We start from the raw sequence: 12475 nt of genomic DNA, 5'->3' as shown, positions 1-12475 counted from the left end.
GGCCCTTCTTTCCACAGAAATGGCAGAGAAGGGATTGATAATTAGGTTCTTGGAGAGGGGCAAGTGGCATTGGTTGAGTATCATGACATTTTTCTTGTTTATCAGTTCTTTCAGTTAAAGATTTTAATTCTTTCTGGATCTTTTCTAGTAGATCATTAGTTTTTGATTGTTTTTCTTTATTGCCTTTGAAGACATAAGCAGCAGTTCGCCTTAACTCATCAATGTCCATTTCAGCCCACTTTTGGAAATTTGTTTTAAAATAATCTTCGAGTACTGTGGAACAGTTGTTTACAAAATGTCTTTTTATATGTCTAATATGACTTTCTGTAGAAATATCAAGGTCTAGGTACCTACCTCCCAGTTCAACGAGCCTATTGATAAATTGGGAAGGGTGTCTTATCATTAGATTATTTCAAACATTCAAATTTAGTCCAACCATCAGGTCTTTCTGAACACTCCCTAATTGCTTTTAAAATGTCATCCCTAGCACATTGTAGTTGCATATGTTCATCGTGATTGTTATAGTTCCAATGAGGATCTATCTACAGGTGGCCAGTGTGATGCATTGCAGCCTCAGGCCTTATTAACATGAGAGATTATTTTATCTCTCTCATGTTCTGTCAAAAAGGCATGGAACAATTGTTAAACATCCTTATAAGAAGGATCAAAATGAAAGAATATATTGGACATCTTTTTTTTTGTGTGTGTGACAAAGATGGGTTCATCTTTGTAACTGGGAACATCTCATTTAAATTCTTTAATACCCTGAGGTGTGAAAGGTCTATGTTGTCTTAATGTTAAGACATCCCTATTTGGTGCTAATATGGGCACTTCCCTTAAGGGGAAAAGAAAAGAAGTGATTTACAAATACTAACCTTGTTGCTATTCATTATCAAGCCAACACTCATACTGTCATTAGTATTGTAAAAGTTAAAATAGTTTCTAGTAATAAAAGTATTATATTTTTTGAGGTTTATTAAAGATTATTAGAAATCAGGGATAGTAGTAGTCTCTTGGTAACCTAGGATGACGATTGTCTTTGTGCGCTTTCATCTGTGATGTAGATGAGTGTGCACAAAAAACACTTGTGCATGAAGGAGATTTAAGTGGAAAAGTCGATGCACAGAGACAGTCCCACTCTCTCAGTGTTGGAAGCCTGGGTCCATTGGCACGAAAAATTGTTATGCCTGGAGACTTCCTCAGCTGCATTGGATGGCCGTGTTGTCTTTAGTGCTCCAACATGCCCTAAGCACTCCACAGTGCTTTGCTGCGTCGCCCTCTCAGCCATTGAACCTTCTTATTGGTTTCTTCCATCTGTTCGGCCAAAGCAGTCTTCACATGCTCAGTGAGAAATCAGGGATACAAAATAATAAACCACGTGCCCAAGCCTGATTAGCCAAATTCAGAACCCCTGTGCTTAGTTTACTCACTACATCCTTGCAAATGGAAGAGCAGAGAGGAAGAGAGAGGCCCAAATAGGTGTTATAGCCAGTTTAAATACAAATTGTGATCTTGCCCCGGTGGGGACTTGGGTGAGACTATAGGGAATTCTGGGAAATACCAAGGACTTCTGGGGATTGAAATCTAGGGTTCAAATCTCCATTGTATAGTATCTTCATTAAACTTCCTTTGAACCCTGAAATAAATTGGAAAATTGCATCATTGTTTCTTTAGAGTTTAACTGTATCTGGAATTCCAGTTTGCCATGAAAATAGGAATCAGTCAGTGCTTGTGGTTTTCTAGGAGGTGTCTATATGGACACTGTTGTAGTACAAGTAGGAACCTGTATGGTAGGGGACGAGGGTTTTTTTTTGTGATGGGATTGGTAGTGGGGTGGGAGGAGGGGCAGGGCAGGAAGAGGAATCAGGAGAAGGAGCAAGAGAGGGAGTTTTAGCTGGGAGTTGCTCAAAACGAGAGAGAATGTTTTCCATCAAAGACATATGAGAAGAGTCTGTCTGTATTTCAGGAGGAATGGGATTTTCCTCTCTGAGTAGTTTGGGAACATGCTTATAAAAATTTGAATTAGACATTTGAATGGGATCCTCCTTTTCTCCTAGATCATATAAAGAGTGTTTGAAATTTTCCACTTGAATTTGTACTGCTGCTTGTATTTCTGCTTATAATTTCTGATTTTCAGCCTTTTGCATCTCAATATTAATAAGTAGGCAAAGAGGAATTCCTATCAACATTAGGAAAAGGAGCCTTTCAGAAACCTTAATGGTTTCTAATTTGACAAAAGCCAAAAGGCTTTCTTATAGAAAAGTGATCAAATTGTTCTGTTTTTATTTTCTACAATGATATAGCATGGCTGTATTGGATGTTTGTTTTTTAAGTTTATATATCTATATCTATATCTATATATGTATCTCTCTATATATCTATATATCTTATTGGTGCTGCGCTTAAGTGGCAGAAAGGTAGCACTGCAGCTCAGCAGAAAAGGGGAAAATATGGAGTGCTCAATATTAGCCTCTTATTGGCAGAGGTGAGGAGTTTTAAATTAAGGATTATGGGGTGGTTTTTGGGATGAGGACTCCTTTTAGCTAAGTTTTTTTTAAGAGGGAGTATAGGAAATTGGGAGGGTTTTTTTAAAACAAGATTTAGCTAGGAGAGAGGACCAGTACCCCTCTGAAGAGGGAAAATGAATCCCCCTCCACTGGACTGGGGTTTTGAGGGCAGGGAATTTAAAGCTTACCAGTATCAGGAACAGCAAGCAGCAGTGACAGCAGAAGGAGTTAGCAGGAACAGCCTTTGTGAGGGAGAGACATGACTACCTGGCTCTCCTGGTGGGCAGGTGTAGGCAATGAACATGAGAAGGCTTTGAAGGGTTTTCAAGAGGGAGAAGGGAGAAGGAAAGGGGGAGAGGGAAGAGAAAACCACAGAAGGAGAAAAAATCTGGTTCCTCTAGTTCTTAGTCCCTTTGTGATCTCCAAAAATTTTGTATGAGTGAAAATAAATAAATACTCCTAGTATTGAAAACTATATAGGAATTTTAATAATTATAAGAGAGAGAAAGAGAGAGATTAAAGAAAAAAAAAGGTTCTTCAGTTAAGTAAGGAGAGCAAAAGAGCCAGAGACTCACATCTGCAGGACTTAACCAAAAGCCAAAGCTCCAAAAAAAAAATTGCCGCAGACAAATTTATCTCCCAAGCATCCTTATGTAAAATGGGGACATAACTTAAAAGGATGCTGGGATTATAGCTTAGGTGTGGCAAATTTTCCACCTGCATACTTCCATCTTAGAATTAATGCTGTATATTGGTTCCAATGTAGAATAACAGTAAGGACTAGGGAATGGGAGTTATCCCAGGATCACACAACTAAGAAGTGTCTGAGGTTAGGTTTCAACCCAGGTCTTTATGTCACTAGGTCTGGCTTTCAATTCAGTAAGCTACCTAACTGTCCCTAGCCAGTTCCTTCATATATGGAGACTTCTGTCTCATGGTTTATAGCAGCTTTTTACCAAATGGATTCCATTTCTCCTGCTTTTGAGTTTTCTTGTTGTTTCCAGCACTAGGTTGTTTCCTGTTCTATGGGTTTGTTACATCACACCCCTTGGAAGTATGTGTGGCTGCTGTTGAGCTGGCTTCCATGCTTTCATTTAGTAACCTCAAGCCATGTCTAAATGGGTTGGCCTAGCAATTGGGCTGCCCCCCCACTCTTCTGTTTCATTTCGTTAGACTATATGGCAGCTTCTAAGAGTCTTCTCAGCTCTACTTTTTTATTACCTCAGGCCATATGAAAGTGGTTAAGGCTGGGGCTGAACTGCTTCTCCCCTCTGCTGGTTTCAGAGCTTCAGATGATGAGTAGGGCTATTCTTGGCTCTGAAGTTTCCTTACCTCTGGCTTCTCTAGGGCTGCCCTTGTCTGCTAGTTTGTTGCTTCAGGCTGCTTGGGATCTAACCCCATGACATGACTATGAAAGCTTCCTCTAATACAGTGTTCACTGTGTTAATTTCTCCAGACATATCCCTTTTGCTTTCACTTGTTTTGAGACCCTTTATTATCTATTTTTAGTAATTTATTTTTTTATGAATTATATTTATTTATTTTCTAATTTATGTGAGTTGAACATTTGTTATTCTGTCATTTTAGCTTCCAGCATAAAATTATTTTTTATGACAGTTTCTTGAAAAGAGTACAAAAGAATAATGTCTAATATCCTTTAGGTACTAAATCATTTTGCTTCTATAAAAATCTATATTTGGGCTTTTCAAATCTATATTACCCACCACTACCCATACCACCTGGGTCATTTCAGACACAGAGAGTACCAGTAATTGAAGGCTCAGTAAATTCTTATCCCATAGTAAAATCTCACTCTTAATAGAGATTATAGGAAGAGAGAAGATGGAAAACTTTTTCTTTACTCTGCACCAAAGATATATACAGTCCCTTGAACACATAATGGAGTCAGGTGGAATATAATGAATAGAGAGGGCATTACTCAGAAAAGCACAAATATTCTGAATTATAACATTATGCAATTTATTATATGAGGACTTTTTCAATTTTCTTTAAAAATATAAAAGCAGAATGTTTAAAATATGAATTACTTTTTTCCCCCTTTCCAGGTTGATGAAGATATAAAATTTATAACTGCATTAGCTCCACAGTACATCACAACATCTCAAATTATATTCTTTGCATATGTACCCAGGAATTCTCCAGCATCATTGACACGTGACTTAGAATTTCAAAACCGTCACGTTGGCAGAAGACTCCAATTAAAGTAGATTATTATTTATTTCATATTATTAACTTTACTATTGGTTTCTATTGTTTTCTGAAGGTCACATCCCATAGATTTAAATAAGGGCCCATGGGATCTATAGAATCAATATAACTGATTGATTTATAGTTAACTAAGTGATTACAGCAAAGTAATGACTGATGAAAAGTAGCAGCTATCCTCTAAGAAGCAAGTGAAATGATGGATGTCAGCTTGGACGATGCCACTCATGGAGAAGATCTAGTAATCTTCCATTTAATGAAATGCCCATATCTTGAAGGTGGGAAAGGACACAGTTTATGTTCCAGCTCAGTATTTTGGAGTTAAGGCATTTGAACTATGAGTTGGAATAGTTGTACACATAGAGCAGAATGTAGTAGTTGAGAAGAATCCTTAAGTTGAGAAATCTAAAAAGTATGATAAAACTAGAAGGAAAAGCTTTTAATGGAATATTGGACTGAACCTAATGAAATGAAATAAATATAACTGTGAAATTTTACTTTTGAGTTAAAAAAATCAGCTTTCACAAGGGTAAAATGGGGGAGATAGAAGTTGGTCTAAAATGAGATCTTGGGAATTTAGGGGACTACAAGTTCAATATACAACAGCTGTGTACTTTGGGCACCTAAGTGGTACAGTGAACAGTCTTGAGTCTTAAGAATTGAGTTCAAATCTATTCTTAGACACTTTCCTGGCTATATAACCCTGAGAAAGTCATTTAACTTCTACTTGCCTCAGTTTCTTCAACTATAAAATGGATATAGTAATAGAACCTAATTCTCAGGGTCCTTATGAGGATTAAATGAGATAATATTTATAAAGCACAAGGTCTGGAACATAATAGGTACTTACTTCTTCCCTTTCCCTTTCTTTTATAATAACCAATAAAATCTTAACCTTTAAGAATGAACAGTGTCCAGAATTAGGAAGGTTATTGTTTCACTGTATTATGCTCTGGTTAGAGCAAGAGTGGTGTATGTACATTATTTCTGTCTACATTTTTGAAAGAACATTGACAAGCTAGAGGGTGTCCAGAGGAAGGCAACTAGGATGGTGAAGGGCATATGATAATTGGCTAAAAGAATTGGGTAAGTATTATGGAGAACAGGACACTTACACAGACAAAATATTCTTTCATTTATTTGAAGGTCTGTCATGTGGAATGAAAATTAGATTTAATTCTACTTAGTCTCAGAGAATATTCAGATTTAAACTTTAATTATGGGCAAGCTTCCTGGCAATTAGAGCTGATCGCCACAGAAGGGCATTCTTGGAGGTTTTGAAATAAGATTTGGATGGCTATTTGATATGTTGTCTGACGAGATTATTGGTTAAGTATGGGTTGTCCTAGATGGCCGCCTAGATCATTTCCAGCTCTGATAATCTTTGATTCTGGGTTTCTAAAGAGGGGCATGAAAAGAGAAGGTCTATTAAAGGATACCATTCCTAACTCAATTCTGCTCCTCAATAATAAGCAAAGCATATACATTTTAGTTAGACATAAAGCTGGATAGAATCTTAGAATTTACCTAATCCAAACTCCTCATTTTATAGATGAGGAAACCGAGGCACAGAGGAGTTAAGTATCTTGCCTAAATTTACCCAAGCAGTGTCAAAGCTTGATTTGAACAAAGATGCAGTGATTCCAAATCCAGCCAAAATGTATCATATATTCCCTTTGCGATCTAAGAAATCCAGATCACAATCCTGGTACCTCCATAGATTTGCAAGACAAAATAATCTTCAGTCCCAAGATTGATATTCCACTTCCTCCAGAACTATGGCACCAATATTTTGGTCTTCTACTACTACATTAGTAGTTTTCAAGGAATTGTACTCATGTGAGTGTGACTATGACAACTGTAATTTCAGGATTAGAGCAATAACATTAATGGATCTGCTGTGTGGTAATAGAAATAACATCTGTTATGTTTCATGCCATATGGGTTGGTCTCATTTTCCCCTATAAGGCAGGAAGTCATTCCTAGGACTTGATAGCTTTGGTTTGGTAGGGCTTAGGCTATATATGTGAGTCTTATATTGCCAAGGTATTAAAAACTTCAGGTCAAGAAGAGTCAGTGTCCCCTCAGACTTGATTAGCTTCTACTACTATATTAGTCAAAATATTAACCAGAAAAGTTTCTGAAGAGACAATGTGAACAAGATACATTTTGACCACTGCTATATCTTTGCTAAATTTCCTCTCCATATTAATGTTCAGTAAACTTTCTTTCATGATAAATATTAGACGGTCTACAAATATGTCATTTTGTTCCATTCCCATGATTGAGCCTCTAGACCTGCTTGAACCATTCCTGGATCAGAATATTTGTCCAGCTCTTTCTTCAGTGCTTTTGTGATGACACATTTTTTTGTTGCATTCTTATAGAGTTTGCCCATAGAAATTTTTTTTATCCTATTCTTCAATCTTAGCAATTTCATAGTTTCAGTCTCAAGATAAACTACTTTGATAATGGTGGATAAATCCATTGGTGTATACAACTCAGTTTTTATTATTGGCTTCTAAAATTTATTTAACATGATAGGTAATTATCAAAGATGAATTTGTAATATTAGATTGTGAAAATTAATAACATATAGTTCCAAGGAGTCCAGACTGAGATAAAGGTATTTTAAAGTTCAAAGATTACAACAAATTATCATTTGTCACATAAATAATTAGTATCTCATAGATTTAGGATATTCATCATTATCTTATGATTATCATTTATAAGTTGGATGCCCTTAAGTTTCTAAGTTTTAGACTCAAATATTCTGTTTCTACAGATTCATTTTGAATGAATAAATAAATGAAAACTTCCCTTGGTTCCTATTTTTTATACTAATTCTATTAATTTCATGCTGATTCTTCTGCACAAGAAAGGCACAATAGTGGAAGTTGAAGGCTTCTACCAATCACATAGAGGTCTCTGTCCTCAGCATGCCTGCCTGATACTAGTTTCTGGTCTCTTTTTTCTCCTTGAAAGTACTGAATAGAGGAGACACTCATAATTACCAAGAATCATAGTATTGGTTGACTAGTATGGAACTAGGCATAAAAACAATGATCAAAATCACATCACCCCACTGATTAACTGTGATGATTTTATCACAAAAAGAAATTGCACTGAATCAGAGATTGTGGACTAATTGTTAAAAAGGATTGGATATCAACAAAAAGGAATTTAATCTAGAAGGTATTTACAGATAATTTGAGTGACTTGATCATGCCCTATGTGGCACTTATCTAAAGCAAGAGAGTGACTCAGAGCCTGGGAGATTTGAGTGGGTCATAAACCAAGTGGAAGCTTTCTAACCAGGCATCTGAAGAGGAGAAGCTTCTTGGTCTCAGCAGTGTCTTAGACTTCTCTCCTTATTTCCTTGGCCAAAGGACATTGTGAATGTTGAAGCCACCAAAAATAATCTGAACATTTTCATTTCATTAGCATCCTACCAGATTCCCCAGGACAGAAGTAGCCAGCAACAGTATATGTATCTAGAATTAGAAACAGACAAGTCTAGGCAATGGGGGTTAAGTGACTTGCCCAGAGTCACAAAGCTAGGAAGTATCTAATACCATACTGTGGTAAAAATTTAAAACACCAATGAAAAAATTCCAAGCTAAATAGGCTTATTGAGAGATGGCCAAAACTCCCAATAAAGCCTGACCCTAGTCAAGATCAAGTCAAGACTGTGAACCTTAGGGGAGAGCCTTTTTCATGACAAGAAATCTGATGATACAAACAATCAGAATTAAAATAGAAAGGATGCAAAATCTTTCACATGGGCATTTCTTAATTAATGACCATGAAGTGCTGTTCATGTGTAAAAGATCACTATGGGTGGTAACTTATGTCTATTATTATCGCTGACCTTTCCAAGACCTTTCAATACTCAGTCAGGGTCTTGGTGTTTTTGCTGATGATTAGTGTCAGCAGTTTGGTTAACTGATATGTGCCCATAAGAGTACCCCTCCACCTCCTGTGTGCATCTCAGAATGTACATGAGAGGAGTGTGGTAGGATTCATGTGGAAACTCCTGGATTAAGGGTTAAATTCAAGGATCCAGGATCAAGATTTGATCCTTTTCTAAAATAATTTTTTATCTTATCTTTATACTTTTTATAAAGCAAACTATTTGCTTATAAAGCAAACTATTATTTGACTATTAACTCAAGACAAATGATTGTGTTAAGAAAATAATCATAAAGGCTAGTACTATTATAATCATAAAAATGGCAGGGGGTTTCATACTCACAATATTTAAACCTAGGACCTCCTAACTTTGGACCTGGTTCTTAGTCCTTTGAGCCACCTAGCTACCCCCTTCAATATTTTTTTGAAAAATAAAATAGTTATAGATGGTTTTATTTGTTAGATTTTTAGAAATATAGAAAGGAAAAAAGATCCATGCCACTAATCCTTTGTACTAAATGAAAACCTGAGTGGTTCTATTTGATATCTGTCTCTTTTTATGATTTTGGAAAGAATTAAAGAGTCATAAAAATCTAAGCAATATTTCTTAGTAATCATCTAATCCAAACTCACTAATTAGTTGTTTCCCTTAACACAGAGCCTAAGTGACATTAAATTTCTTTTTCCATAGAACTACGGGATTTGGTGAAATACTGAAGCTAATGCTACATGAAGAAGTTGAAGGCTTTCCAAGTTCAGTGATGATAAATTTACAAAGTCCGTTTGAAATAGAAACTCCAAAGTTGAGTCCTTGTTTAAATTCTGCTATTAGGATAGAAAGACATGCAAATCTCTTTAAAATTATTCTTACTTCTGGTAAGTTTGCTTTTAAGAAGTAATTAATGACTATTAAACAATGGGAAATTATCATATGAAAAAGATATAACTTCTTCTAGAGAGATATTTCCAAGTGGACTTGTACCTATTGGTTGGTTATTCACTGGAGTTTTTTAGGTGAATCATAGACTGTTCTCTCTTACTATTACTATTTATTATGTGATAGATTGTATAATTTTTATGGCAGAAATTAACCTCTTATGTTGATGCTTCAGTGAATCAATGACTTCATGAGTATAGATATTTCTTGCCACTGGTAGAATTTATAAATGATCCCTGCTTCCCATCTGATTTTAAAAATTATTTATACATCTTTGTTTCAAATTCTGGATACAGACACTGCTGCCAGCCTCTTCCTTAAATAAATCCTCCATAGAGGTTCTCTCCAATGTGCTGATGGTTTCTTCTAGGTCAGGGTTTTTTGAAATCTTTTCTGTGGACTGGACATCTTTACATGCTTGTTAGAAGAATGTTTTTTAAAATGCATAATATAAAGGTGCATACAGTTCCAAAGGAAGTAGATTATAATGGAATATAATTGTTAAAATATTTCTTTTAACCTCCATGAATTAAGGTTAAGAATCATGTATCTCTCTCTCTCTCCTTTCCTCTCTCTCTCTCTCTCTCTCTCTCTCTCTCTCTCTCTCTCTCTCTCTCTCTGTCTCTGTCTGTCTGTCTGTCTGTCTGTTTGTCTGTCTGTCTGTCTCTCTCTCTCTCTTTCTCTCTCCCTCTCCTGATTTAGTTAATGTACAAAAATATACATTCAATAGGGGTAACCCTAGAACAAAGTTTAGTACTCTTTGAGCAACTCCCTCAACATGGTACCCTTCCTTTTCAATAACAGTATATAAAGAACAGAAAAAAGGATTGTATATTAAACTATGAACTTCCATTTGAACAATATTTTAAAGTGTATATTAAATTTAACATGATCATACCAACCCTTCTCTCCTGGTCTGTGTCCCCTCTTGAATTCTTCTGCTCTTTTCTGCATGTTATCTTAGTATTTTATTGCTACTCTTCCTCCCATCCCCCACATTTTCTGCCATTATTTTTGCTATGGACTTATCCAATCTCCACCATTTCTCCTACAAAAAACAAAACTCTCCTTCGTAACAAATAAGTATACCATTGGCTAGTTTTAAAAATATATATCTCATTTTGCATCTTTCTTCCAAGAGAGTCTGATTCATCATCAGTTTTCTGGAGTCATGATTAGACATTGCATTGATAATTATTAAATCATTTCCTGAACCTATATTTTGTTAAATATCATTAGATCTACATCTAACTATAATATAATGTTTTTGTGCCCTATATAAGGTCAATTTTTGTAAAGGTGTCATATATCACTGAGAAGACGTATACTCTTTTCTGTTCTCATTCAATCATACTTAAGTTATGCAAGATTCTGTTCATCTCCTTGACTTCTTTCTTATTGGGGGGTTAAATTTATTTAGTTCTGAGAGGGGAAAATTAAAACCACTCATTATTCTTGTTTTGTTATTTATTTCCACCTGTAATTCATCTAGCCTTTTCTTTAAAAATTTAGATGCTATATATATAAATATATATATATATATATATATATGTATATATAACATTTGGTGCATATAGGCTTAATATTGATAATGTGCCATTATCTGTGATACTTTTAAATGTAATATATTTTCCCTATTTATCTCTATTATATCTATTTTAGCTTTAACTTTGTCAGAGATCATGATTACTATCTCTGCTTTTTAAAAAAATTAATAGTGATTTAGAGCATTTTTTGCAGGATTATGTAGAGTTTTAATTATTTTGTCTGAATTGCCTGTATATGAGACAGAATTGAGTGTGCTATTCTCAGAAAGAGCATTCAGCTCACAAAGGCTAGTTTGTTACCTTTTGTTGACTGAGGACTCCAGAATAAGCTTAGGAGGGAGACTGATGAAGGACAGAAAGGGCAATGCACAGCTTGGTTGCTCCCCTTACCTCACCTGAATTGGGTTGGAAGTGCAGGTGTTTTGATTTGTAGGTCAAGGCCTGGGTGGGGGTAGGGGTGAGCTAATATGAAGGGGGAAGGAGACTTATATATATATATATATATATATATATATATATATATATTTATATTGGCTGCTTGCTGCCTAGTCAGTCAGCACTTCATAGCCTATCATTGAAGTGGCCTCTTTCATGGAGAGGAATATACTGCCTCTTTTTTCTCCTAACTTCTGATTCCAGGTTTTATCAATTGGGAAATGACTTGTATTCTTAAATATTCAGATTATTTCTCTTATGTATTTGAGAAAGGAGCTTTCTATTAGACTTGTAAAATGCTTTGTACTATTATGATTTCTGGTTATTATTCTCCATTCTATTTCCCCTTTAAACATTGCTTCTTCTCCAATTTACCTTCTTTTTTATCAACCCCACTCCTTTTTTTTCCCCATAGGATAAGATAGTATTCTATAACCAACTGGTTGTGTACGTTCTTCCTTTATTGAGCCAAAGGTTCACATGCTCCCCTCTCTGCCTTTTCCATACTTGCCTCCACTGTAAAAGCTCTTTAGTGCCTCTTTTATGTGAGATAATTTAATATTTTTCCTTCCCCCTTTTCAGAAAACATTCCTCTTATGCCTTAATTTAATTTTTTTAGATATCACTGCATCATATTCAATTCACAACCTTGCCCTTTGTCTATGTATACCTCTTCTAACTGCCCTAATAATGATAAGGTTTTTAGGAGTTACAAGAATCATTTTCCTTGGTGGGGTATAAAAATTTCACCCTATTGAATGTTTTTTTATTTCTCTTTGCCTTTTTTATGCTTCTCTTGGGCCTTAGAGTTGAGAGTCAGAATTTACCATTCAACTTTGTTCTTTTTATAAGAAATGTTTGAAAGTCCTCTATTTCATTAAATACCAATTTTTTTTTCTCCTGTTGGATTA

The 12475-nt window shown here is 35.4% G+C and overlaps 1 protein-coding gene and 1 long non-coding RNA gene across 6 annotated transcripts in view; one reads left to right on the top strand and one right to left on the bottom strand.

Moving 5' to 3' along the window:
- LOC100619241 (cation channel sperm-associated auxiliary subunit beta-like) overlaps nucleotides 1-12475 on the top strand; it is a 249570-nt gene that overhangs the window by 126064 nt on the left and 111031 nt on the right. For all 3 annotated transcript variants that reach the window (XM_016427568.2, XM_016427569.2, XM_007473197.3), the window contains 2 exons: nucleotides 4574-4731; nucleotides 9337-9521. In XM_016427568.2, coding sequence (XP_016283054.2) covers nucleotides 4574-4731; nucleotides 9337-9521 — 343 coding nt within the window. The remainder of the gene's footprint in view (nucleotides 1-4573; nucleotides 4732-9336; nucleotides 9522-12475) is intronic.
- The window catches only part of LOC107650550 (uncharacterized), a 133757-nt gene that overhangs the window by 44930 nt on the left and 76352 nt on the right, over nucleotides 1-12475 (bottom strand). The window lies entirely within an intron of this gene.

The sequence above is a fragment of the Monodelphis domestica genome, chromosome 1 (assembly GCF_027887165.1).
Source record: "Monodelphis domestica isolate mMonDom1 chromosome 1, mMonDom1.pri, whole genome shotgun sequence".
NCBI lineage: Eukaryota > Metazoa > Chordata > Mammalia > Didelphimorphia > Didelphidae > Monodelphis > Monodelphis domestica.
Note: the sequence above shows the minus strand (reverse complement) of the source record. Positions and strands in the feature narration are given on the sequence as shown.